The sequence below is a fragment of the Brachyistius frenatus genome, unplaced genomic scaffold (genome assembly GCF_029030835.1).
Source record: "Brachyistius frenatus isolate BFR_SWC_R1_liver_20210118 unplaced genomic scaffold, ASM2903083v1 Contig_64, whole genome shotgun sequence".
NCBI classification, from domain to species: domain Eukaryota; kingdom Metazoa; phylum Chordata; class Actinopteri; family Embiotocidae; genus Brachyistius; species Brachyistius frenatus.
The window spans coordinates 588884-615562 of NW_027210663.1; the positions used below are offsets into that span (position 1 = coordinate 588884).

Sequence of the window (26679 nt, forward strand, 5' to 3'; positions counted from 1 at the left end):
AGAAAGTAAGATTCTCGTTTGAGTTTTTGGCAGTGTAGGTCTTGACTTGGTTTGAAACTTGTAGTTTGGTTTCAGTCTTATTCGTCTTGCCTTTGCTCTTCGACTGGCCTTAGGTAGCCTTAACTAATACCTTGCTCTGTTCGCTTGTCCCATCCCTGGCAGAAGACTGATTCATTCTCTCACCACAATGTAGAGCTACAACACGCAAGGAACCAACTGCTCTCCATCAATAAAGCCTACGTAAAGGTAACAATAGCATTGGATATCGATCGAGCATTTGTCTTTTTCCACGGCTGCATTATTTAGTGGCTGAATCAATCCGTTAGGGCTTAATGGACTCAGGTTTACTTACTCAATGGCTCATTACTGTATGTTCCAGCCTGAATCTGTGTTTGGGAGGAAAGACGAATGCGAATGAATGCAGCTGTAAATGAGTCAGATCGGGTATTGTTCCAGAGGAATTACAGCAGCTATGAAGGTCTTACTGCCAACGTATGGCAAAGTGGAAAAGCTCCGCATAAGCTTTGTGCTGTTGTGGAATTTATCTTTGGGTTTAAATCAGCTGACATTATAAAACATGCTCATGATTTGCATTTATGCGTTCCATGCATAAATAATTCAGGATTTATATTGTCTTGTTGTCTCTTCAGATCCTGCTGATCCATGCTATATCCAAAATTTACACGCCAACAGATTGTGTGTTGGGGAAGCATACTTCATGTTTACCGTTTAACAATGACATGTAGCATACTGTGCTGCCTGAGATGGCTTCGGAAATATGACATGACTTCTTGAGCGCAAGCATACCTCTGAGAGTTGCCACTTTGGTGTTCAGGGCCAGAGGGATGAGTAATTAGACAGGCCCTGTCAGCTTACTTATTATCCAAGTGAATCATAAACTTCATTAAAAAACCTCTTTCAAGAGTGACTGCAGATACTCCCACCTTAATTTGAGCACATTTTGACAAGCTAATTAAAATCATTTCACGTGAATCGCGCATTTCAAATCCTTCCACTATTCCAGACTATTGAATTACTTGGAGAGGCATCGAAATGCTTTCTCTGTGAACTCCAGGAAATACAGTAACACTTGGCAAGTGGACTGTCTCATCCAGTTCATTATCTGAGCATTAGTTAATCTGTTCACGTAATTGCCTCTGTTGGGTGTCTAAGACTCCGGCTGAAAACTTGAAATGATCTGACAAGGCTGAAGTATTTGAAGAGTACTGGCATGCGCTGATTTGGCTGCATAAGCAAATCAGCAGGCATATCAAAGACGAAGGGCAGCAACTGGGTGGAATTAGATTTCGACAGGCACAGTTAAAAAGGCCGCTGCATCTACCTTATCTCTCCATCAACATCCTCCATTTTATGGATGTATGGACAGATGAGGCAGGGAACGGAGGTATGAAATGAAATGATGGACCTTTGGGAGTGTCTCTTATCTGGCCTCTCCATGGACGAGGGAGCCTTCAGTTCCAAACACTTTGAAACATCACTCATCTTCACATCAGACCGGAGAGAGCGAGCAGTGTTTCTGTCCAGGGTAAGATATCTACCACAGATCTCATGATTTTAATAGCATCTGCAGGTCATAAATAGTCAGAAGTAGACGAAAATCCAGTCAACCGTGGCATGAGCAGTGAAACGTAGATGAACATGTTGACATTTTGGGGAATACGCTGATGAAAGATTGATACCACTCTCAAGTCGGTGCTCTAAATATGAAACTAAAGCAAGAAACTTGCAAGAGAAATCAATGCATTTATACAGTATATACCCAACAAAATGAAGCAATAAAACAAATTAAAATAAATAATAAGTAAAATATTACGATATGAAGGTGGCCAGCTTAATTTCATAACAGGAAGAACAGCAACTCTAAATTTACAAGACTTGTATCATTTATTTAATCCAGTGTAAAGATGACACATTGTGTTTTTATGGGGGATTATGTGTCTGACTATTTTTTTGGCAGGGTGCAGTGACAACCAAAATGTAATGGGTAAATTAGTGACCATCCAAAATCCTGGTTAAATGTGAGACTGATATCAGTCATCTCGTGTAAATCTCTGCAACATAGCAAATGATTGCATTTAAAAAAATGTTAAACTTTTTATTTTCTTCTCTCTTCCAAGTCAGTCAAATTTCAAAGGCATTAAATTAAAGTTCAAGATAAGGTTCCATGTGAGGTAACACAAAGTCAGTCTGGATATAGGTGCTAAGATTTCAGCCTTTTAAAAGTAATCATATCCTCTAGTCAATGAAAAACTCTTATAACTACACTGTATTATGACTTGTTCACCTCATAATGTAGTATTTAGTGGTATGTAGTGGTGAGGCTGAAGATGGTAACCACTGCACACTCCTCGGTTCCCCCTTCCAAACGTGTAGGAAAAGCTATTGTGGCTAGAAAAACTCACGAAAAATGCCGGTGTTTGGTTTGTCCCTTCAGGGCTACAGTAGAAACATGTCGGTCCAATATGCTTTACAACATACAACGTTATATTTCCTGCTCTGCTAATGGAGGTCGATAAGTTCTAACTTAATGCACATTTAACTTTTCAAATGGCGATGTGAAATGGAAGCATCCTCCTTTATCAAATGAGGGACTCTCAGATTAAGTTACAGTTCATGAGATAAAAAAAAAACCCACAAAAAAACCCACATGGCGCCAAAATTACTGTTGGAAATGGATTGATGTCCTGAGAGTGAAAGGGAGTGGTGTGTTCAGTGCTGATAGATTTCATTTGTTAAATGAATACAGGATGTTAGTACGTACAGTGTTACCACTGTATTTCCTTGTTGATATTCTTTTCACTCACACAACAATTTGAAAAATTACTCATTCAGATCTCTAAATTAGTATTAGTTTGAATAAACATCACATAAATGGTGACACCAGAGCTCATTCTAAATAAGGAAAAGGTTAGCTCCATGTCTATTACAATGTATGTTGCCTTCTAATAACAGCGTTGATAGCACAGACAGACACCGTCCAAATCCCTTTATATTTGCCCTAATATCTTAATGTCTTTGTTCCTGTAACTTTGATGAAAGAAGATGTAAACGCACACCCTGATCAGTCTGCACACTCAATCAGCATTTTCTTGGCATTTCTTTAAAACAGGTTATACTATCCTGCAAAAACAGTCATCCTTTTGGTACAGAGCTCAGAGAGTGGAGAGCTTTTCAATTAATAACAGGGATGTGTAAAATCCCCCAGATGCAAGTGAGCGCACAACTCAAGTTGGATACAGCAAGTCTGTGGGGGGTTCTCTTCCAAGGTAATTGTGAGAATTTCTACGTGAAGTTGAAGGACGATTCCTGACACAGGCCAACGTAAACCTAACTTCACTCAGAATGAAATGAATGAAAGAGTTTTGTTTTTTGAGTCCAATCATCTGTGTGGAACTGAGTCGACTGACAGTATTCGAAGAGTCAAATTTTTGTTTTGAGAGAGAATTTCTATTTTGACTGACAAAATTCGGCTACCATCAGCTCTACCAGCCTGTCCTTTAAGAGTTATAATAGGGGGGTGCAGGAGAGCTTAAAACCAGATGAATGCAGGCTTGTGTTTTTTTCATCTTTCATTGATAAAAATGTGATGGAAGCACATTGGCTGGCGATGTTTAGTTTCAGTTCTTGTTTTATGTTGACGAACCCGTTGAGGTTGTGGACATGCGGTCAAATTTTATATTATTTATTTCCAATTGTCATTCAACAAAAGAGCATGTACTTCATGTTCAGTTTTTTGATGTATTTTCTAGTGATTCTCAGTCTTAATCCCCAACTATCACCGCTAGTTTTCTTACCATCTGCTGAGGGACTGACTCACACCTGGGATTTTACGTGAATGCTATTTAGTAGCTGACATGACAGAAAACTCAGCTTGGATGGGTACTCAAGTAGAACTCCTGGATTAATCTTTCTCTGAAAGCAGCAGTCACCATGCAGGACGACAATCTGTTCAGGTTTTAAAATGATCTTTGCCTGCAAACTGAGTCTAAAATTGAATATCCACAAATTTAAAAGTTATAGATATTAAGGTTTATGTATTCATAGTGAAATTTTTGCAATGTTTCTTTGCAAATAAAGAAAAAGAGACTGCGTAGAGTTGCCTAAAGTTTTCCTTTAATCACAAGTCCCGACACTATGTGAGCAGAATACTAAATAACCGTTGCTGTTTGAAAGTAAAGGGATGAGTTATACAGAATTAATTCCCAGTGTTGGGCCCACAGTGCAGTAATGACACAGTAGCAATTATCTTCAGCTCCATATGGAGAGGAACACATGACAGCAGAAATTAAAGCATTTTCATGGTGTCTTGTGAAGAAAAAACTTCAAGCAAGCAGGTAGACAAGTCTGTTAATGCCTTCTGGTCAACCACAGACGCTGCACTGTTTCACTTTGCAATGGTAACACCTAAATTAAGAGACTTGTTATTTTTCTAACGTGTGAATGGCTCTAAAAGTTCAGTTTATATCGCCTCTAGCAATATGACTCCAAAATATCAATAATTTGATGTGTGGGATAGGAAGAAACCATTAGCTAAAGCATTGATTTTTAGAGCTGTGTGGCAGATATCCTGTGTATGCTTGTGTACTTATGCTGAGTGTACAGGACATAAAGGCATCCTGGGAAAAGTGATTTGTAAACAGGCACATAATGGCACAATTACAATGACGAGCACAAGAAAGCCGAACATTTTTGAACTTATGTTTCTAAACATACTTTTTTTTTTTAATGTAGAACAGTTAAAGGAGAAATAAGGTGAAAAATGTCACAGTAGAAAAAGAAAAAGAAACATCAGGACACAGTTTTGTTTGTTTGTGTTGCTGTGTTAACACAGCAGATCAGTCAATAACTCCAAATCATCTTTTTTTTTCTCGAGGATGTCCAAAATCACATGACATTCCCACATTCCTTCACACCTACCCGTATATGTTTGTGGTCGAGCTGGTTCAATCACGATACAGAGAACAGCTGAGAAAAGTGGAGGTGAACTCCGGTCGTTCCCGGGCGATTACTACAGTCATTCGGGCAAACCTGAGGCTTCTGTTTGGTACTGCAGGGTAATTTTCCTCCCTGTCTGTCAAATACGTCAGCTGTCACAGGTGTAATGTGAAGTCTGTGTGACCTGAGCGCCCTCTTTCATCTTCCTCAGTCTGGGTTCTTAGCTGCTCACTGGCTCCTTCTGCTCTGCTCCACTTTCCATTTTGACCACGGATGGAGAAAAGGTCTAATGATGAATATCATTCTTACAGTTTCTGAAAAAGGTTGCACCGGTGACACTGAAAGTCAGGAGCTACAGTATTTCCAAGTGGCTTAGAGGCAGCATTATATTCCAACAGATACACTTGTTGGATGGACCACCGACTGTCAGGTAGCTGAGGAATAAAACAGGGTTTGAGCTTCTTTCTCCAACTCTCTTTATTCATTCTCTATCCATTGACATTCTCTATTTCGCTCCTTTTGAGTGTGCAAATAACTACGAACACCCTCCGAGAGAGACTGTCTGAAAGAGTGCACAATCATAATAGTAGTATAACACTTTCGCCTTCCAACATGCTCATCCAACACATTGTACAAACCATCTCTGCCTCAGCCTTTGGCTTTAATTCACTGGAGAGCAACTGATGCTCTATGTCTGGTCAAAAGGCCAGTATCCATAGCAGCCTCTATAATTTCAAAAAGCAGCTTGAAGTTTTTTAGTTCGAGTCGTTGCTTATAATCGTCTGCATGTGTTTAGTCACGCTTCCGTTTCCTTTTCTGGTCATCCAGCCTCGCAGAATATGCATGATAGTCTGCAAAACAGCGACTGAGAATCAATTGAGCATGGTATAGTTTGAAGCCAGATTACTTTGTCAGCAAATGGTTTGGGCATGTCAATGAGCAGCACTGGACTCCACTTTGAATTTAAATAGACAGTCATGTTTATTTTGCAATTCTGACTATTTAAAGTTTGTTTAAGTAATTCCAGTTTTCTTTTCACCTGCATGAGAATATTCTGTCTTAGATATGTAGTTAAAACTATTTAAATCCAAAACCTGTCTACATTCCCGTTATGAGCCTCCACTTGCTGCAGTTTATTGACTGTATTGTTTAACGGTGATGATGGAAGCCTGTTTACTGCTGTTAATAGCTTTTATCCTTTTTATGGCTGGTGTTTTCTGTAACCTCGTGGATCTTATCACACAAATGGTCCGGCTGCAATTAACTAACTGCATGTTCAGAGACAATTAAATTAAATTAGCAAATACATTACCACTACATCAAAGTACTCTATATTAAGTGCTTCCACTTAATGGTGCAGGCTGGAATTTGATGAAATGTCACCTCCAAATGGACTTCACAAAAAATGCAGTACCTGTGTGTTGGATGTCATAAGAGGCAGCAGATTAAAACAATCTTATTTGGTATTTAGATTTTATTTTATTTCCATAATATTAAAATATTGAAAGCATGTTGCCCCCTTTTTTTAAGCTCTGTCTCATCTGGACAGAATTACCCCTTTGAGTTGTTTAAAGATTAATTCACCATTCATACAGGAAGGCACACATCTATTTTACATGTGTTTGGAGAATTTAATTGTATGCTAATTTTGTTAGATACTTAGGTATTCCAATTTTAGTTGTAAGTACAGCAGCAGATAATAACTGGGTTCAACATAGTTAGAATAAATGAGTACAATCGTAAATTAATTAGTCAATACCACAATAAAAAGTGAGGCCTATCTTTAGCAGCTGTGCTCTCAGCATGTTGTTGTGTTTTACAGCATGAACACAGGAGCACAAGCATCCTTATTATGTCTTTAACATTGAGGGACAAACAATATGTACCATTTGTCTGATTTGTTTTGCTAATGCTTTGCCCCGTATATGACTGTACAGGCTGCAGGACAGAGTCATGAGCAGTCCTGGAATGTGAAACACTCCGGTTTCGCCAGCAATCTGCTGAGCACCACCTGTTTTGCCTCCAAATCATCAGATCGGTGATTCTTTCATGCGTTGAAAAAGGTCGCATCAACGTTGATGATCCTCAGAGGCAGAGTTGACTCCCCACAGATGTCTTGTACCAGGTTGTTCGCTGGTAAACCAAGGAGGAAATGTAACTTAGCCTCCCTCATCTTCTCCCCTCTGTTACACAGTTAGCTGTTCGTGATTAGCTTTTCACATCACCGAGACAAGTCTCTTAACTGAGACAAAAAAAAAGCTACATTGTAACCAGATGTTCTCTATTGCAGTAAAATTGTCTTCTCGCTCCGGTACACATTTCACATGGACAAGGAAAATGTAAAACCCATTGCAGAGGACGGTGCTGTCCAATGAAGCGTGTACAAAACGGAAGCCAAGCCCAAAACAACAAACCGTGTACAAATAAACAGTGTTTGCACAGTAAGCAGCTGAAGAGCATGTAGACCAACAGTTAGTGGACTAATATCTTAGGAAGAAGGTTTGCAGGGTTAAGATACACATCTCCCTCATTTGTTTCAATGAAACAGAACATTGAACAACTGTAGTGAGGGTCCAACAAAAGAGCTGCAGTATGCACAGGTTAATGGTACATCATCTGGACAGGTGGCGATTGGCCAGTCAAAGTTTTGGTAGATTATCTAATGACGTCCCCTTTTGAATAGCAAGATTAGAGTTGTAAAAATATTATTTGAGCTACTGCCTTCAAAATTGCATCTCATCCTTTCATTTCTATAAGAAGTGTCAACTCAGCGAGAGACAGTTGGACTATCTGCCGAAATGTTCTGACCACTAAATCTCTAAAGGAAGAGGGAAAGCGTAAACACTGTGACCATGCTGTGAACATGCCGATGCCATCAAACGCAAACAGGATAGCGAAGTGATTGATCCTGCTCCAGAATGCCTGAAGATAACACTGATAAATACTGAAAACGAGCAGAAGCACCGTTACGAGTGACCTATCAGCTGCTGCCAGCTCGGATGGCGTGACGTTCAGTGTTTTAGAAAGTTGTACACGTGAGGTGCTTTTAAACTGCAGCAGCAAGATGACTCCGTTTTTATCCACTTCTTCTCGTAAAGTGATACGAAACACAAGCTCAAACATTGTGCAAACACACTTAATTAATCACTAATTATTTGTAACAGATACTGACAATCAAGGTAAACTTCATTAAATGAAACTCATACAAATAATATTCAGAAAGTCGTTCAGATTCTTTCTGGCTCAACGAGGTAAATGGAGCTTAGCATATAAGAACATATGGCAGGTCCATTTAATCACTATTGTGTTTTTTTCTTTACTGCTGGAGGACTCTTGGAAGTCTTCTTTTACTGTCCTAGGAACATCTACAGTAACACAAATTGGCAGAAGATAAAGTATTTTGTTTAGTTTCATGTGATATTCAATCATTTCTAGTAGTGTAGTTAGCATGTGATTTACAACACACCATAGTCAATATAATTAAAATTAAATTATGCTTATTGGAATGAGATGAGATGACTGGCTGGCACTGTGACAATAATGTGCAGTGGAGACTATTACTGCTGCCATGCGAAAGAAAAAAAAAATTGTCACTCTTTATAGCCTCGTTGTGTATTTGCAAAAAGATGTGGATATAAAAAGGAAAACATTTTGTCTCCTCCTTACTCACCAAAAATAAAGGGTTTCTGTCCAGTGACACTACACAAAGCTTAATGTGAGGAAAATACACTCCAGTTTGTTTCATGAGTCTAGTTAGCAAATAGGTTTGTGACCTTCTGGAAATGGTTGAAGAAATATTGATCTGCAATTTGCTTTTAGAGCCAGACGAACTTCTAACTGCAATTACACATATACACATTTTCAATTATCCATGAGTGTGCCATAACTGTCCATAAGCAATTAACACACGTAGATGTTTTTACACACACACACACCAAATTGATTTTAAACAGGAAACCTGGATAAAGAAACCAAAGGCAGACAGCATTATACAGAGCTTACTATGTTTCCGAAGGTGATGGGTGGGATCTGCAGGGACTTACCATTAAATTGGTATTGCACTTACACCCACACAAAGGCAGCAGCTATTGCAGAAAAACAGCACTTGTCATGGGCAGCAGAAAAGCAGGTGAAGCCTGCTCCAAACTACTAATGGATTTTTTTTTTTTAGGCCAGGGTCATTGTGGATCATCAGCAGTGAAGATGAGGGGTCAGCCCAGTCAATGGAGGTGTTTAAGCTCGGCTCGAACCCGGCGAACTACTTCACCGCTGATACAGCCGAAGCACCGAAGGGTTTTCAGGGCGAGAGAAACGGAGGATGGATGCCTCGAATTTCTTTATTATCGTACAATTAAACAGGAGCTTTCATACACCCTTGAGCGTAACAGAAATATTTTAATGAAGTGGGTTTTGGTAAATGTTTGAGCGTGTCTCATTTCCATGAACGCTGCTCGTTTGGCCGTATGGCTCAAGGCTTACAAACACCTCGCCTGCCCAGAAGAGCACCAGTGAATACAACATACTCTGGTGATTGGATTTGGCTTTTTGATATCCTTATGTGAACACCAAAGGTAATAAATTCAAGCTAAGTTTTAGTAATCTTGGCCTAGTTATTGGATAAGACTTCACTGTAACCGTAACGTTGGTAGCTACCACAAATATGAATATCTCTGAAATAGACATACTATGAAAATGAAGCCATATGTAATGATGTGAAGAACATAACTGGTGATTTTCAATTTGTTTCCTATTGACAACAAATCTCTTTACAACAGCAATGAACTAACCAAACAAGTGTTTGTCTCTGTATCTAAAGCCTGGTGTATCTTGTTCTGCGGTGGCATAAAGCTCAGTAGTTATAAACTATTAAAAACACATCAGTGAGTCACATTGTTTCCCTGGGTGACATGTTCCTTCACTACAATAAACACAGGCACCGCACGGTAGTTTATTTTGAGTCAGTTCCACATACTGCCAGAAAATACTCACCAAGTGTGAATTTGAGAGCACCAAGTGGTATTAATGCACAGCTAAAAATAGTCCCCCAATGATGCACTATTTACTCCTGTTTGTGTAATATTTGATTAAAATAAAAACTACAGTACCCAGCTGTCATATTTAGTTCTTTTCTAATTAAAGTTTTCACAGGACTGGTTGGCAAACAAAAATATAGCACAGATTACAGTGTATAGCTTCTTATTTTTTACTGAGCCGATCCTAATTAACTTTCCAACAACGTTTTTCAGCTCCCTCTGGGGGATCTTGAGGTGTTCCCAGGTCAGATGAGATATGTGGACTCTCGAGTGTGTTTTCAGTCTAACCCGGGATCTTCTACCAGTTGGACGTGCCCAGCAAACCTCCAGTAGAAGGCGCTCAGCAGTCTTAATCAGATGTACGAACCACTTCAACTGGCTCCGTTCGATGCGAAGGAGCTGCGGCTCTACTTCGAGTTCCAGCTGACTGGTGGAGCTCCTCCCGGCCAGTACAATGCCGCACCGACCAGCTCTTCAATCTCCTGCTCCATGCGGGCTTCACTCATGAACAAGACCTCAAGATACTAAAACCCCTTGACATGGGGCAGGAAGTCCGTCCCAGCCCTAACAACTACTCATTGATTTCTAAAAACGTTAGTCTCTTCTTTTGGCCCCTTATTATTCAATGATTACCACACCGTTACTTAAAATGTTTTGATTTCACGAAACAGTTTACGTTGGTCGTAGTTTCTCAGTGACAAACCGGAGAGAGCAGGATTCTCAACATATATTTGAATCACCACTTGACCTACTCACTCTGCAGAGTAACAGCAGAAGAACGGCGGGATGGCCCAACGCCTGCACTTTCAGGTTTCTTGATGCCATCATTTGTTGCTCTCAGAGTTCAGTGGCACTGCTGTTGTCTCTCCATCGGAGGAAAGAGAGCCCCAGAGTTTGAATCCAAACATGCTTATTGTGATCACGAACCAGACGCTGTGTTTACTTCATGCCATTAAATAAACGTGGTCAGCTCAACGTAGGCTTCACCTCTCCTAATTGTGAAAATAGTTTTGCAGCAGTCCTCTCCTTAAACACCCTGCGGGGGGTGTCGTTTCGGGGTCAGAGAGAAATTAATGGAGGAGAACATCTGTTACGCATTGTGGTGACTGTCATTAAGAGGCTGCGGGTGGTGGAGGCGTTGGCAGTTTGTACGGCTAGAAGGATATTACCATATGCTGTGGCACTCTGACAGCATTGTGTGAGAATGTAACCGCTGGGCCACTTTCTCACAGGGTGGCATAGATGTGCACATATGCAGACTGTATATCAAAGGAAAATGACATTTTGAAGAGAGTTTGCAATTCAGATTTTTTTTTGCTGCACTCTGAGAAATGACTTTTCCTGGCATGTGAGTGTCTGTCACTACTTCCTTACCTTGATTGTGTCAGTCGAGGGTCACAACATCCCTCCGTCCACAATCAATCAATACTTTCTGCCATGATTGATGCTTTTAAAGATGACATTTATTTACTGGCTGGCATTATATATCACTCCTCATGCCGTACACGGAGCACTCATGCATTCAGGGTTTTCTGGTTGCCATAGGTAACTCTCCGAGGACCGTATTTATGAGCCAAAGACTTAGCGATCCATTTATCACACTTTTTTAAGTAAAATCCTATATTATAAGCAATACTTTGATTCAGAGAGCGGATGAATTGTTAAACCTAAAAGAATCATGAACAAGATGCAACTGCCGCCATTTATATTTATTCTCAGTCATAGGTAGATATGAAGATGTGTGTCTTTTCATCCTTAGTGTCCAGAACTTGGACATCAGAGCTAAAGTTATCAGTAAATCAGTAAAACGCCAAATGTAATCACTTGCTCACAAATAAATGAACTTTTATAGGAATTTATACCATGAAGCAGATTGAATTTCTGCACATAAGATGTGTAAGATTAATGAGAACTGGTGGCAAGTAACTGAAGCAGCCGGGTATTTAGCAAGCATTTTTTTTTACAGTTTGTCAAACTATAATTGTTCTGAACAAACAAAGCATGCAAATGGAACAGAAGAAAATGATAGTGTAGCAGAGCTTTTAAAAAATGTGGACACTTTGGTTGACCGGCAGTAAATTTATCATCATTTTGGTAGTTAACTTTTGCCCATCTGTCCCACTGACAATAATTAGACTGTACTCACTGACTAAATTGCTATGATGTGGAAAGGTGAGGACATTGCTGAAAAAAATGAAATGGGGTAGGGAGCATAGGTTTCCCTTCTGGAGATCCCTCCAGAAGGGAGACTTGGCTGACACTGGTACAATCACTGAAGAGGCTTTTAAAGGCAGTTAAAAAAAATTTGATCTGGTTCAATAACATCAGTGTCCCTGACTCATTGTTATGAGACTGTTATTCATTCTCTAATCTACATTTTTCAGTAGGCAGAAGTAAGAATGTCCACTTTTGTTTTGTAGTTTTTAAATATTGCTTTTATCCTAAAGCTAAAAGTTGTTCATTTGGGTCTTACAGCTTTGCATGTTTTCGCGGATTGAATTTCTTTTTTAAAAGAGCCAGGTCTTAAAGGGTTAAATAAAGTCCAAGGATAACCAAAGCTAAATAGAAAAATAAATAACCAAACATAAACCACTGAAGACATCCATCACAGTTTACAAGCCTTGGTGTCAACATTGACCTTTTATTACTTGCTTTATTTGTGCCATTTTTTATGACTGACAAGCAATTCCTTTTGTTTCCAACACAATCACATTGGATTATTGGCCAAGAGTGTGAAAGTACGAACCAAACTGTAATAAAGTAGAATTATCCTTCAATCTCAGTGCGTCTAGTCTGATTCAAGTCCACATTTCTGCTAAGCAGTAGATTTAAATTTCCACCGAGACAGCGGGCATCCTCCAGCATTCCCATGATGTTTATCCATATTCAATAAGCACAGTGAAGAAATTACAGTTCAAAGCCATGTTTGATTGAAACTGTAACTCTCTTTCTTTCTGCTGTGTAGGTGTGGCAGTGTGGCGGGAGCATGGAAGTCCTGCCATGTGCCAGAGTGGCCCACATTGAGCGTACCAAGAAACCCTACAACAATGACATAGATTACTACGCTAAGCGCAACGCCCTGCGGGCCGCAGAGGTGTGGATGGATGAATACAAATCCCACGTCTACATGGCCTGGAACATTCCCATGAACGTACGTTGTTTTCTTTCTCAGTCTTAGATCAACCCCTCCTTCAGGCCCTGAGCTACCGTTGCCCCGCCTCTCCTCCCATCCCACTTGCTCATTCAGACATGAAGCCCGGTTCTCCAGAGACACCAGTCAATAGAAATTCTAAATTCAGATTTCATCCCACTTGACCTTCACACTGGCAGCAGAGCAAAGACAGGGCGAGAGAGCAGTGGAGTCTCTCTCCAAACAGATGAGAGAGGTCCACCAAGTGAAGGAAACGAGCCACATATCTAATCAGTCTATTCTCGTACACGTCAGTTTAGCTTAATTGCTTTCGGGGGTCTTTTGAGATGGGCTGCAAAATAATAAACAGCTACTTTCATTAATGAAGAGTTTAATATTGAATCCTAATTGCCTCTTCAGCCGTGCAGAATGAAATGATTGCCGGTGAAGGACGTCAGTGAAGGTACTAAAACAATGCACTGATGTTCATAACGAAATAATAAGCGTCTGATACACTGCTGATCCCGAGACGCCATCTGGAAATTTGGCCCAAAAATCATTACATGACACCTCACTAAGAGCAAGTAGGAAGTTCCAGCTGGAGAACGGTGGCGCGGAGGAGCAGTGGGGCTGGTGTGCAGGAGGTGCTGGGGCATCAACTTTGACAAAGTTGCCAATCAGGCCACATCCCTTCTTGAGTGTAATTACAAACACTGTGGCATGGCATGTTATTACCCCAGCTGTCCTGTGGCGCAGAGTTATTTTGTGTACAGTACAAAGACCTAACGCTATGATTATTCCTTCTACCCCCCCCGTCCCAATCTCCCACCCCCCAACCCTACCCATACACACAATCACAGATTATTGTTATTGTCTAAGATACCTGCTGAGAGCACGACTTTACTTTGGTCAGCCACGGCTTTATGATTCACCATGGTGACAGGCGCCAAAGTCCAAATACCAAACATCATCTCACTGAAATTGAATGCATTTGTTAGGGGCGGGATAATGAAAAGTATGTACCTGGAAACATATTCTGGTATTAAGACAGCTCTGTGTGTGTGTGTGTGTGTGTGTGTGTGTGTGTGTGTGTGTGTGTGTGTGTGTGTGTGTGTGTGTGTGTGTGTGTGTGTGTGTGTGTGTGTGTGTGTGTGTGCTTGTTTAACTATCTTTTAGAGGACTAGTTTTCGTTTTAGCCCATCAGATTGAGGACATTTTGACAAGAGAGAATACATTATGTCAATTAATGTCCTCACAAAGATAGCTGTGCAAACCTCTGTGTGTGTGTGTGTGTGTGTGTGTGTGTGTGTGTGTGTGTGTGTGTGTGTGTGTGTGTGTGTGTGTGTGTGTGTGTGTGTGTGTGTGTGTGTGTGTGTGTGTGTGGGCCTTTGCATTAATTTCTCTGGGAAGACTACTGTGTTGTCCTTTCATATGTAGGCAGTGCATATTTACTATGACTGTACAGAATGTGCATTTGTTTGCATATTCATGCTCATTTTAGCAGTGCGCTTTATATGTACACACTGATATGGGCTTTGTGTGTGTGTGTGTGTGTGTGTGTGTGTGTGTGTGTGTGTGTGTGTGTGTGTGTGTGTGTGTGTGTGTGTGTGTGTGTGTGTGCGTGCATCAGAATCACGCCTCATTGCCGGGCTGTGCAATTAGGCATTCCCCCAATCAATCTAGGAAGCCACCTCCATAACGCAGACACGGCCGTGAGGGCTCATAATTAAGCAGCTGATTAGAATCTGCTCAGCACAGATCATGTTAAATGAAAGAACAATGAAGGTCCCACATGACAGGTACATCTATCCATCTCCTCACTAAATCCTCAGTGCGTCCTCTCAGCACCTCAACACTCCGGCATCTTCCATTTCTCCAGCATCTAGCTCTCTTGTCAGTAAAGTGCCCGCCGGCTAAGAGGTTTTTTTCTGTCTTTGTTTTGCACCATTTGTTGACAGAATCCTGGGGTTGATTTCGGGGATGTCTCGGAGCGATTGGCCTTAAGGAAAAGGCTGCAGTGTCGGAGTTTCCGCTGGTACCTTGAACACGTCTACCCAGAGATGCGGATCTACAACAACACCATCACATACGGCGAGGTGAGGAAAATACTCGCTGAAAGGATTACTGGAAATAAACTGCATGTTCATTTAGCACTATCATAATCTGTAATTCTATTACAGTTGATGTAACAGGAACAGAGCTGCGGTTTAAAGAGGATGCGAACGCTGCAGCAGCTAATTTGATTTCACAAATGATAAATACAGAAAATTGGTTGGTGAGAACTTATTAATTTGTGAGCTGTCCGTTATCAGTATGTCTTTTGTGACAGTCTTTTTGAGTAATATTTCCCTGAAAGATTCATGTCAGCAGCTCGTTGATATCTGCTTTAGTTTGGACAAAACTCTTTGCAAGAAAGCTGTAAACAAACAGAAGCTAGCATATGCAGATAAACAACCAGGGTTCATCATATTGCCAGGTTCATACTCTCTATATTAAACTCCATGACATGAATACAATTTAACTGAAGCCAGTCTACGGTAAACGTACTGTATCTTGTTGCTATAGCAATGCAGCATCAACACACAGGATTAGGTGCAATTTCCTCATAATGAGTTCTAATTAAACACTTATTAGTTTTCCATTTCAACTTGATTGTTTTGGGCTTGGCTACACACTCAGCACAGTGGAGGACGAAAACAGGATTATGACAGGTTGAAGAATTGAACGCACTCCTGAGTCAGACACTGTTGGGATGTTTTCTGAAACGCATCATTTTACCTCGTATCAATTTTAACAATGGAAAACAGAGGAAAATCAATATGCTCTGCATGTCAGAGTACATCAGAATTAACCTCTAGATTAATCAGAGCTGGGTGAATTTACTCCCCCGTAGTGCTTCCTCTGCCGCCTGTTTTGGCTACGTCACCCAGCTAATGGATTCCTCAGAGGACGCTTTTAAGTGGCACTTTTTCAGATCGGTTGACAAGCTGGGAAACAGTTACCTTGTGCTGCCACACAGCCGCCGCAGCAGAAGTGAGTCTCATCTGTCATCGAGCATCAGCACCGCGCTCGGCCATGCTGACCAAACCTGCCGAGTGGAACCTTCCCTGACAACAGCACATGATAGATATGTCACAACCTGGAAATGAAGCCATATGCATTCAAATCAAACAGAACTGAAGCTCATGCTCAATGCACACCATCATCTGGAGGCCCAGGGGAGGGGAGAGAGAGAGAGAGAGAGAGAGAGAGCTGGGACCAGGAGTCAGTATCACATGCACACAGGAATGAAACAATGGGTCAGATTTTAGGGACGAGAGAAATCCCGAACTATTGGCAATTGATTTACTTTCAGAAAACTCCTCCAACAACCTGATAATATGCAGAAGGGATTGACTCGCACAAAACTTTAAAAATACTGTGCTGATATTATTTTTGGGGGATTGGAGCAAAAGTATAGCCAAGAATCCTCCCTGCAAAAATTCAGTTTCTTTCTGAAGTTTTGTCTGATAGAAGAGATCATCTATAAACTTCTTTTCCCAAAAGCAAAACTAAAGAATGCTTTTCTTAAGGTTGGCTTCCCTCCTTTTCAACTAACTCTGCATGTGAAGAGCAAAATAAGCTGTGCAACACCAACTACTCGACAGTGATATTAGCAATCCTTCTTAGAAAGAAACAATTATTTATCTCCTCATGGTCATATACTATTATCCCATCTGCCATGCTGGAAGTGCTTCTGTCTTCTTTTCTTCACTTCAGCGTCTTCACCGAATGAAAAACAAAAATTCTAACCGATGGATTTTTTTCACTTGTGCGGCGGCAAAAACAAGCTGTAAACTCAGAAAAACAATTCTTCTTTACACATCCAGCAGATTTTTCTGTTTTTCTGTCCACTTGACATGCCAATTGTTCAATATTCACTTTCATTTTAATTCAGTCTCTTTCATCTCCCAGTGAAGAATATCTGACACTTTAGCTGCTATTTACCCCTCTGCGTTGAGTAGCCAGCTGCTACCTTGGTCTGTCTGCAGTTCGGTGCTAAGACAGGTAGAAACATAGGGAGTTTATTAGAGATGCAGAAAAAAAAACTGCCTGCTGTGCCTGGAAATAAAACTTATGGGAGAGGTGAGAGTGAACCAGTGAAGTTGTGGGTCAGAAAACCGAAACAATGAGCTGAAAGACTCTAGAAGAGAAGAACTGCAATGAGGAAACTGCTTGATAATTTTTCATGGACTTGTCACTCTGAGCTTCTCCTTTCACATGAACTCAGTCATTACATTTATTATTAATATACATGTGAAGTGTTAACAGCAGCTCCTGTGTTTTTCTTTCAGGTGAGAAACAGTAAGGCGAGTGGCTACTGCCTGGACCAGGGCGCCGAGGACGACGACAAAGCCATCCTCTACCCCTGCCACGGCATGTCCTCCCAGGTCAGACCACACTCATCAGCTGTTTATTTCTCCATGTTGACTGCCGAGTTCATTAAGCAGCCATGTTCACCTGTCAGTCAGTCAAGCGTTTTGTATTGATTCTTTCCAAACAACATTGCAGGTGTTAGAATTTGCATTTGATTTCCTTGTATTGCCCTTGAGGAAAATGTAAATATTCACTCGAACATTTTTTTTGGAGGATTCTCCTCAAGACGATGTGGTGCAGTTATTCTCCTCTTTAAGCCCCATTAAGTTAAATTCTGGGAGAGCAACAGTCAAGCATTTAGGGCGCATTATCACACAAGCAAAGGCTGTCAGCACTGAGTCCACGGTTCAATTCCTGTCCGGTCAGACTCTTACTGCAGTTCATCTGCTGCTCTATTTCCCTGTGTTTCCTGTCTGTGTATGATGCTCCCGCATAATGCAAAAAAAAAGAGTCATCTTTAAAAAAAATTAAATCTAATTTTATGTAATAAGTGGTGGAAGTAAACACGCTAAAATATGTTTGCTTAATTTCTCATTGAACAGAACTTCCACAATGCTTTCTCCTGGAGCTTGTGAGTGATGCAGGATCCTTTTTTTTTTTTTTAGCAAGAATTCATGGTCAAATAGTAATAAATTAAGATGTCCATCAGGATACTAATGGATGAAGGACTAGTAAGATGTGGATTTGTGTTAAAGGCTCACTCACACCCACACGGTGTTCTCACTTTTTTTTTTTATGAGTTACCATGTGTCAAAGGTTGGGTGAGTATTCTATGGAAGTTCAGCATTTATGCAAAAATATGTGTTGCTATCACCATTATTAGCTAATCTGTCCTCAACTACCATGCTAAAACAATTTGCATGCTGAAAGTATAATCAACAGGCTGCATAAAACAAAAAGAAACTCTGAAGCAAACGCAAACCAAAAGGTTCGTCTTAACACACAATACATCCTGTAAACATGTTTGGGTGCAAGACCTTCAATGTTCAAACACAGGAAAGAAATACATATAAAGAGGTGCATGCATAAATAATAAAAGACATAAAATCTGCATTGTATATGGCTGCAGATCTCAATTTAATTGATATTAAAAGAACTTGAACATACTGTGTCGAACAGAAGGTGTATTTATTGGCAGCTTTTGGATTTGAAAAAAATCATGCTGCTTTTGCGATGTCTACTACTAAAGTAGATTTTTGCAGATTTCTGCCATCAATATTTGTATCCTCAATCAAATTATTATTTTTGTGACCACCCTTTCTCCCTATACCAGAACTAATTTTCCCTGTCTCGACTGCCACAGTTTTTCCAGGAACTTGGCCGGGAAGTTGTTCCAAACATTTTGGAGAGCTTGCCACAGCTCTTCTGTGGATTGAGACCGTTTCAGTTACTTTGGTCTCTTCATCCCAGACGGACTCCATGATGTTGAGATCAGGGCTCTGTGGGGGCGCCGCCATCTGTTGCAGGACTCCTTGTTCTTCTTGTTGCAGAAAATATGACTCCGCTGTTTGGGGTCGTTGTCCTGATGGAGGATTTTGGAATCAAAACAGATGCCTCCCAGAAGTAATATATGATAGATATGAATCTAAATACCTAAAGTGCCTTTTACACAGTATTATATACTGTGTGTATATATATATATATATATATATATACTATTCCATGTGCAACCATCACATTAAATGAAAGGGACCTGATGAGGCTGCCTCTTGCCTCCTGTCTTATTTAATTAGCACTTGAACTTCCTGCAGAGTCCATAAAGACAAGGAAATGAGATGGAAATCCACACAGATGATTTGAAAGCCCTTATTTAAAAATGCAAAAACATCAGTCAACATGCTCCATTGCGACATGGACAAACAGCATAACTGCTTTTAAAATTAATTGCACAACATAAAGATTTATAGAATGTTTTTACATATACAGTGTTACGCTCAGAGGACCAAATGAAGAGGTTTAAATGTGGGAACAGCAGGGTGGAAATCTCCTCTCTTTACCGAAGGCACATCTTCATTTTGCTCAAATGTTTGTGGTGCCACTTTTAAAGTTTGACAGCTGTTAATGTGTGCTACATATACTGTAGATGAAAGCACCTAAACAAATTATTTTTCTTCTCATTCTGTTGAACTGACATCTGTGAAGTCTTACAAATATAGCATATTTAAAAATTCTAAAACAGAAGCTAAAAACTCAAACAATTAGCAGATTTATTTGAAGACCAAAAAAGTGATATCTACAAATGAATTAAAATAATTCAGGCTTTCATAGCAGCTAACGAGAAGAGGACGGGCAAAGAACATATATATGGATTCTTTTTTTTAAAGAGACTGTAAAGTCTAAAGCGCAGTGCATCACGGTCATTTTAAATGTGGTTAGGATGTGGATGAGACACAGAATAACTGGAGTACTCCCTGGTGAGAGTACATGTGATTATGTGAAAATGCAGTGGGATGCTACAGAAGAAAAAAAAAATGTGTGTGCTGAGTGCAACCTTCACTTGAATAGATCCCAGAACAAATGGCTCTGTGGGTGGAAACCTGTTGTCCTGTTTTTGTGCTTATTTTTTCTTCTCCGCAGTGAGACAAATAATGCAAATGCTATTCATGCGTCTTTTTTTTTTTCCATTTCCCACACGCTCAAACTTTACTCGTGCTTGTGAGTGACATGTTTATCATCTGTCATTCGAAGGAGTATTATCAGGTGGCCAGCAGCTGATGCCCCGCCCCCTCTAGAGAGATCTTTGGGGTCCCGTAATGTCAGGCACCACTGACTCTTTTAATCCTTGTCCCCGGGGGAAATAAACAAATGGAGATGAATTTGTTGTCTCTATCATTAGATTACTGTGATGACCGGCATTACGGTGAGCGGGCCGAATTCAATTTTGTAGGACACTGTGATTTTGCATTCCTTTAAAAAAAAATTAATAATAATAACCGGCCAGAATATATTTTTATTGCACTTCTGAGAAATGAGTCTCCCTCCGCCAGCTCTCCCCGTGGAAATCTAAATCATGGATAATGCTTCACCTTTGTCCAATGGTACAATGAAGTGAAAGCATTGTGGAGGAGCTACAAAGCCTGCGCCATTGCTTTACTCACATATACTCACCTAGCAGTAGCCTGTTAAAGTAAATGATGCATTTTTACTGAACCTTGGATTTTCTGTTCATGAGATTCGAGTGCAGCTCCTGTCTTTGTCTGTTCCGCCATATTGGTTATTCATCTTTATGGTAACTGCTAATATGCACAAGACAACAACAACTCAACAAGTAATAAGAGGCTTCATATATTTGTCTGGATGATGTATTTTGGTTTTATGGCAGGCAGGATTAATGAGCTCTGGTAGTCTGACATCTCCCATAAAAACAGGTCGAATATCGAGCCATTACCTGTCTGATGTGTTTGTTGAGGTGTGTGTGTGTGTGTGTGTGTGTGTGTGTGTGTGTGTGTGTGTGTGTGTGTGTGTGTGTGTGTGTGTGTGTGTGTGTGTGTGTGTGTGTGTGTGTGTGTGTGTGTGTGTGTGTGTGTGTGTGCGTGTGGTTATTTTGTTGCAGCCCAAAATGTTGTTTGCACGTGCTTTAATCAGAGTAAACTCAGTGGACAGCTGCGTGTAATGGCGATGCGTTTCAGAGCGGCTCCTCTCTGATAGGAAGCTACAGATTTATCAACATAATCTGTCCTGCTGTCTTCTGATGGCTGCAGGGATTTAATGAACTGAAGGAGAAGCTTTTCACTCAGTACAAAGCAGCTGTGCACAACAGATAGAAGGACAATGGCTGGCATTGATTCATAGATCAATGTGGAATGATTCACCAATGCATCTGCATTAATCAAAGGGTTTTAATGTTAACAAATTCACATTTGTTCTTGAGACTCATCGGCCTTTTCCGAACATGACTAAGACTCTAGCTTCCACCACATTAACATAAATATGGACCTCAGATTCCAAAGAAAGGGTTAGAGTCGAGCCCTTCTTAAGACGTTTGCCATAATCTGTGATAAAAAAAAAAAACCTCCTGGTGGAGCAAGGTACAGGAAAGGTAGAAATGTGCAGATTATAACCCAACACAATGTACAAACACTAGCATTTGCTTCGTCGTCGTGGCAGTAAGAGTTAATTAGGAAATGCGTGGTTAGCTTGACCTCCAAGAAGTGGCTGCAAAATGTTTTACAATCGCAGGAAGGCAATGGAGCGTCTAATGTGGCTGCAGGAATCTCAGGTTAATTGGCTTGGCAGAATCATTTCCTTATGTTAATTATTTGTTATGGTCTCATTTTAAATGTATTAGTATAGACTGAGCTGTAAACCGGTATTAGCGCGGATTATGTGAGGTTTTCCTTGTGCCCAGTCGTAGTTTACACCTTGGTTAAATCTGTTTAGGGTCATACAACCCCAGAATACCCCAAGACAGATATACTAAATTCCATAAAGAATTTGTAATAAAACTGCCTGTATTAATGACCTTTAGGCTGCAACCTCGTGAAAAATAGGACTGAGTTTGAAATATTTGTATGTATATGTATTTGTATGTATATGTATGTATATGTCTGTCATTCCTCCGTCCAAAGATATATTTTCATCAGCATCCCTGCGAGCAACCCAACCAGCTCCAGTGAACCTTGAGTGGCACATAAAGTGGTGCTTCATTGTTTCCCTGTTTGTTCTTAGCGGCCCTCTAGGGCAGAACATCGGGTTAAAACGCACCTGCTCTTATCACAAGAAGAAACACACACACAGACCTCATACTGCTGCTCTGGTTTCTCCAACCATGCTCCAAAAAAAACAAAAAACAAAAAAATCTGTTCAGAAAAGTTACATGAGTTAGAGGGATTTTTATGTTAAAATTCATTGATACGAGTACATGAAAGCAGAGTGTCAGTGTATGACCACAATAATACATTTTCATATCATTACATTTTAATCTTCATGGGAAGAAGAGATGGAAGTCACAAGGGTCGCCTTTAGCTTTTCAGGTCAAAAATGTTGCTCATATCAAATCAAATTTTCTAAGTCAAACCGTCGGATTAAATGTTTCTAAAGATTTTCAGAAGAGTAAAATTCAAGGGAAAGATGTGGCATATTTTTTCCATCAATAAAAACAAACCATTCAGCAGTCAGCTGTTCAGAAGTCTGCATTCGTATTGCTACACTGATTCTTCCATGACTATGAATAACTGAAAGTAGATTGTAGGTGTGTGTGTGTGTGTGTGTGTGTGTGTGTGTGTGTGTGTGTGTGTGTGTGTGTGTGTGTGTGTGTGTGTGTGTGTGTGTGTGTGTGTGTGTGTGTGTGTGTGTGTGTGTGTGTGTGATTCAGGGCAGTCACAGCCAGGCTGCTGCCACACCGAAGACCTCCCTATCTTCTGCATCTCATTTTTCATAGAGGATTACTTGCATAAATAATAAATGCTATCTCTACTGTATCCTTACGTAATAGATACGTATCGCCACAGAGCCTTTCAAGTGCAGGATTAAACAGTGAGGGATCAGGTTTTGGTTTGGGGAAATATTGTAGCATAATGAGCTCCACTGTACACTGAACTATTCTACAAAACAACACGTGGCATATATAATAAGGACACATGGTGTTGTAATTTTGAATGTGGAAAAGTTTTAAATAATTGGTCAAATTAAAAATGACAGAAGGTTTATTCAAAATTGGACCAAAGAACTAAATCTGACTTTTTAAAATCTGCTTTACCCTTTCAAATAATTCTGAAATACAAATGCAAATTTCTGTGAAGACAGCTTTATAAATTTGCATATAAAACATAAAAGCTTACATCTTGACTGTATTTGAGTGCAACTCAAGTGCACTTACCAAAATCTCTACTTGCATCTTATCTTTTGACACGAACAAAATGGATACCATGCTACATTTTAGCTTCCTTTAAATCTTACATTTAAATGTTTCAATGTTGGGATACATTTTTGAATTGGAGATGCATTGAGTTCCTATGTGCAATAAATTAAGGAAAGCAGAAAGAAAAATGTTTTGTTGGCTGATACTGTATTTCATATTTCGTGAAGATTATCCAAAAGCAGAGCACAGTAGGCGATCTGGATTTTTTTTTTTTTCTTTTAGGTATTATGTTGGTTCTATGTCAGTAATTATTAATATTAATGGACTTGTTCAGGTTGTGCAGTGAAGATAGACATTAGTGTAGAAAATAGAGCAGAGGAACATCACGTGATGATGCAGGTCTGGCTGCCAGGAGGCAAATTGGGCACTCAGTTGCTTTAGTCATTTTAACATGTGTGTGTGTACATGTTCACTGATCAATCAGCCATTGGCTCCCCCCTATGTCTGTTTTTTTTGGAGGGGTGAAATGCAGAAGGGTAAAAAAAAAAAAAAAGTAGCCGTAGCCTCTCTATCCGGTACAGCGTCTGCTCATCGGCCTGATAACTTGAAAAGCTTTTTTCTTAACCTCTCGGCTTCTGTTCTTTCCACAGTCTTTTTTTGCTCAAAAAGACAAACTGCAGAAACAGCATCAATGGAACCCACATTCAATCACATTTTCTCACTGGATCACATTTCAGGCTTGTGCTTTCCCGCGGATGCCCTCTAAAAAGTCGAGTGTTTGTTTTTTTAAGCTATGATTGCTACTCCAGCAGTTGAGTGTGTAAAACGTTGGGTAACTATGTGTTGCAGCTCGCCCGCTACTCCACTGAGGGGCTGCTCCAGCTTGGACCCCTGGGGTCGACCACCTTCCTGCCTGACACAAAATGTCTCATTGATGATGGCAGAGGACGCACTCCCACTCTGAAAAAATGCGACACTGTCTCAAGGACTTCCCAGAGGCTTTGGGACTTTACACAGGTAAGAAGCAAACACATGATGTGATCTTTTGATGCTGATCTTCTCCACTGTTGCACTTCAAACACAACAAATGTCAGGACAGATAAAAGAGTAATGCATTTGTCACGGAGTTTGAGCAGTGACTGGCTTTAAAATGTGAGAGTTATTCTATGAATGAGCTCTTACTGAGGCAACCATCTGTTTTTGCTATAAATTCAGCCTTGTGTTCATGTTTTTGTTCCAGAATGGTCCAATCATCAGCAGGGACACTGGCCGATGCTTGGAAGTTGAAATGTCCAAAGACGCCAACTTTGGCCTTCGCCTGGTGGTGCAAAGATGCTCTGGTCAGAAGTGGATGATACGAAACTGGATAAAGCATCCCAGGCACTGAAGCCAGAGAACAACCTCTGAGACAGTTTGGCCAGTGTTTCAAGGCACGGTTGGATGTCAAACTGTGGACAGTTCAAATAGGACCAGGGACCGCCAGTGCTAGTGTGTGGTATTTCACACTGCAGACTGCAGAGCACACTGAGCTTCCCTCAGGCCACAGAGCTTTCCAACACCGAGTCTTAAAGAAGAATATGATCAATTCATGTATTACACTGAGCTGCGCGTTTACACCAGACCTTACGGCGAGCTGCACTGTTAGAAATGGCCCACATTTCTGACATTCAGCTACATGTATAGAACAACTCACCTGAGAGCATCCCCTGAAGGTGGTTCCACATCTGAGTAATTATTCTGTTTCTACTGTAAAACTATCAGACCTGTGGAGGTGAGAAAGAGCGTGGATGCGTGTGACTTTTTTTTTTTTTTTTTTTTTTTTTCTGAGTCCATCTGAGTAAATTTACAGGTATAATTGCTGTCAATTGCCCCATTAAGGTGAGTGTTTTGGGCCGTGATTTGGAAACTTGCTTTGGAAATAATGTGCTGGGCAAGACGTGTCATAGGCTTCGAGCCCATCGTCAGACCGGGAGGCATTTCACCCGCACCCACACAAACCACTACAGTTCTTTGTTTCTTTGGACTGTGTTGCTCGCTGTGGACACGAGCAATCATGTGCCTTTTTTCCTAATTTTTCTGCTTCATCTGACCAGGGAATGTCAGTCCCAAAAGCATGTACAAACTTCTTTGAAAGTTATTAATATATAAAACAATGTATAAAACAGTCTAATGATAGTAATATATTGTAAAAAAAAAAAAAAAAAAAAAAAAGTGGAAAATTGATATTTGTCCTCTGATAACAATTAGGATAATAAAATCATTTTTATGATGAGCCACCTCTCCGTCTGTCTCTGTCCAAGTCTTTGTTCTTTTTTTTTTTTATCAGTTCAGTGAATTTCATGTCAACATTTTCTCCCTTGCTGTACTTGCCTGTTACATAAAAACATTTTTTTTTTGGTACTCTCGTAAGGCCAGTTGCTAACAACAACAGTACAATTGCGTGTCTTTTGTTGTGCGTGCTCTTACAACCACCTTAAGCCTCCGCCGGGTTTCTGGCCCTGTGCAGCGTAATTGTTCCAACCCACCCATCAGACAGCAGGTCTCCAGAGAGCACAGAAAGCTTTCCACTGATCGTGCTCAGAGAGAAACTTCTGTACTTGCTCAGTTTTCTCTTACGTGCAGCCAAAAATGTGACAGACTTGGGTGTTTGTGGCTTTTGCAACTTGCTCTGTATTTCTTTACATGGCAATAAGGCTACAATACATCGACCATACAGGCGTTGGCAGGTTCGGCACTGGTCTCGTCAGCCTCCAGTGACCGTGTACAGAAGGATGAGTCAGCACAATATCATGTATGTTGCCCTCAAATACATATGTAAGTCCTGTTTTGTGAGCTGGAAACGTGGAAAAGTGTTTTCAGAGTGTTTTCAACCAGTTCGTGGAGCTAATGTTTGTTTGATTACGCGCCTGAAATCTCCCTCAGCGGTTGTCATTTGCTGATAAAAATGGACAGTCTGTTATGGTCCAGCTGAAACATCCCTCATTCCCTGTGTTTTTCCTGCCACTCTCACACCTCCCTCATGCGGTTTCTTTGTCCCCAGTCTGTCTTCTGTGTCGGTCTCTGTGTGTGTTTGTCTGGCTGGGCGTGGCAATGCGTCCCATGCTGCTGCCAATCCACCTGAACACCTGCAGCTCACCACCTCATCAACCCCACAGCCAGTATTTAAACTCCGGCTCTTCCTGCGGCCAAATTCCTAGTTTTTGTCGGTGTTTGCCTGAATACCTGCCAATAAAGTGTTCGTCTCAAGTTAATCATTCTGGTCTCACCTGTCGCCTGCTTTGTCCAGCTCAGCCCTCTTTCCTTCACTTCAGCTTCCATTGCCTCCTGTTCCACCACACCAGCTT

The 26679-nt window shown here is 40.6% G+C and overlaps 1 protein-coding gene across 1 annotated transcript in view; it reads left to right on the forward strand.

The window, feature by feature from the left end:
• galnt9 (polypeptide N-acetylgalactosaminyltransferase 9) overlaps positions 1–25607 on the forward strand; it is a 79753-nt gene extending 54146 nt beyond the window's left edge. Inside the window, exons 7-11 of the mRNA XM_069706613.1 lie at positions 12955–13140; positions 15078–15215; positions 17454–17549; positions 24185–24352; positions 24576–25607. Of these exons, the coding sequence (XP_069562714.1) occupies positions 12955–13140; positions 15078–15215; positions 17454–17549; positions 24185–24352; positions 24576–24722 (735 nt within the window). The 3' untranslated portion in view covers positions 24723–25607. The remainder of the gene's footprint in view (positions 1–12954; positions 13141–15077; positions 15216–17453; positions 17550–24184; positions 24353–24575) is intronic.
• Positions 25608–26679: the final 1072 nt, after the last annotated feature.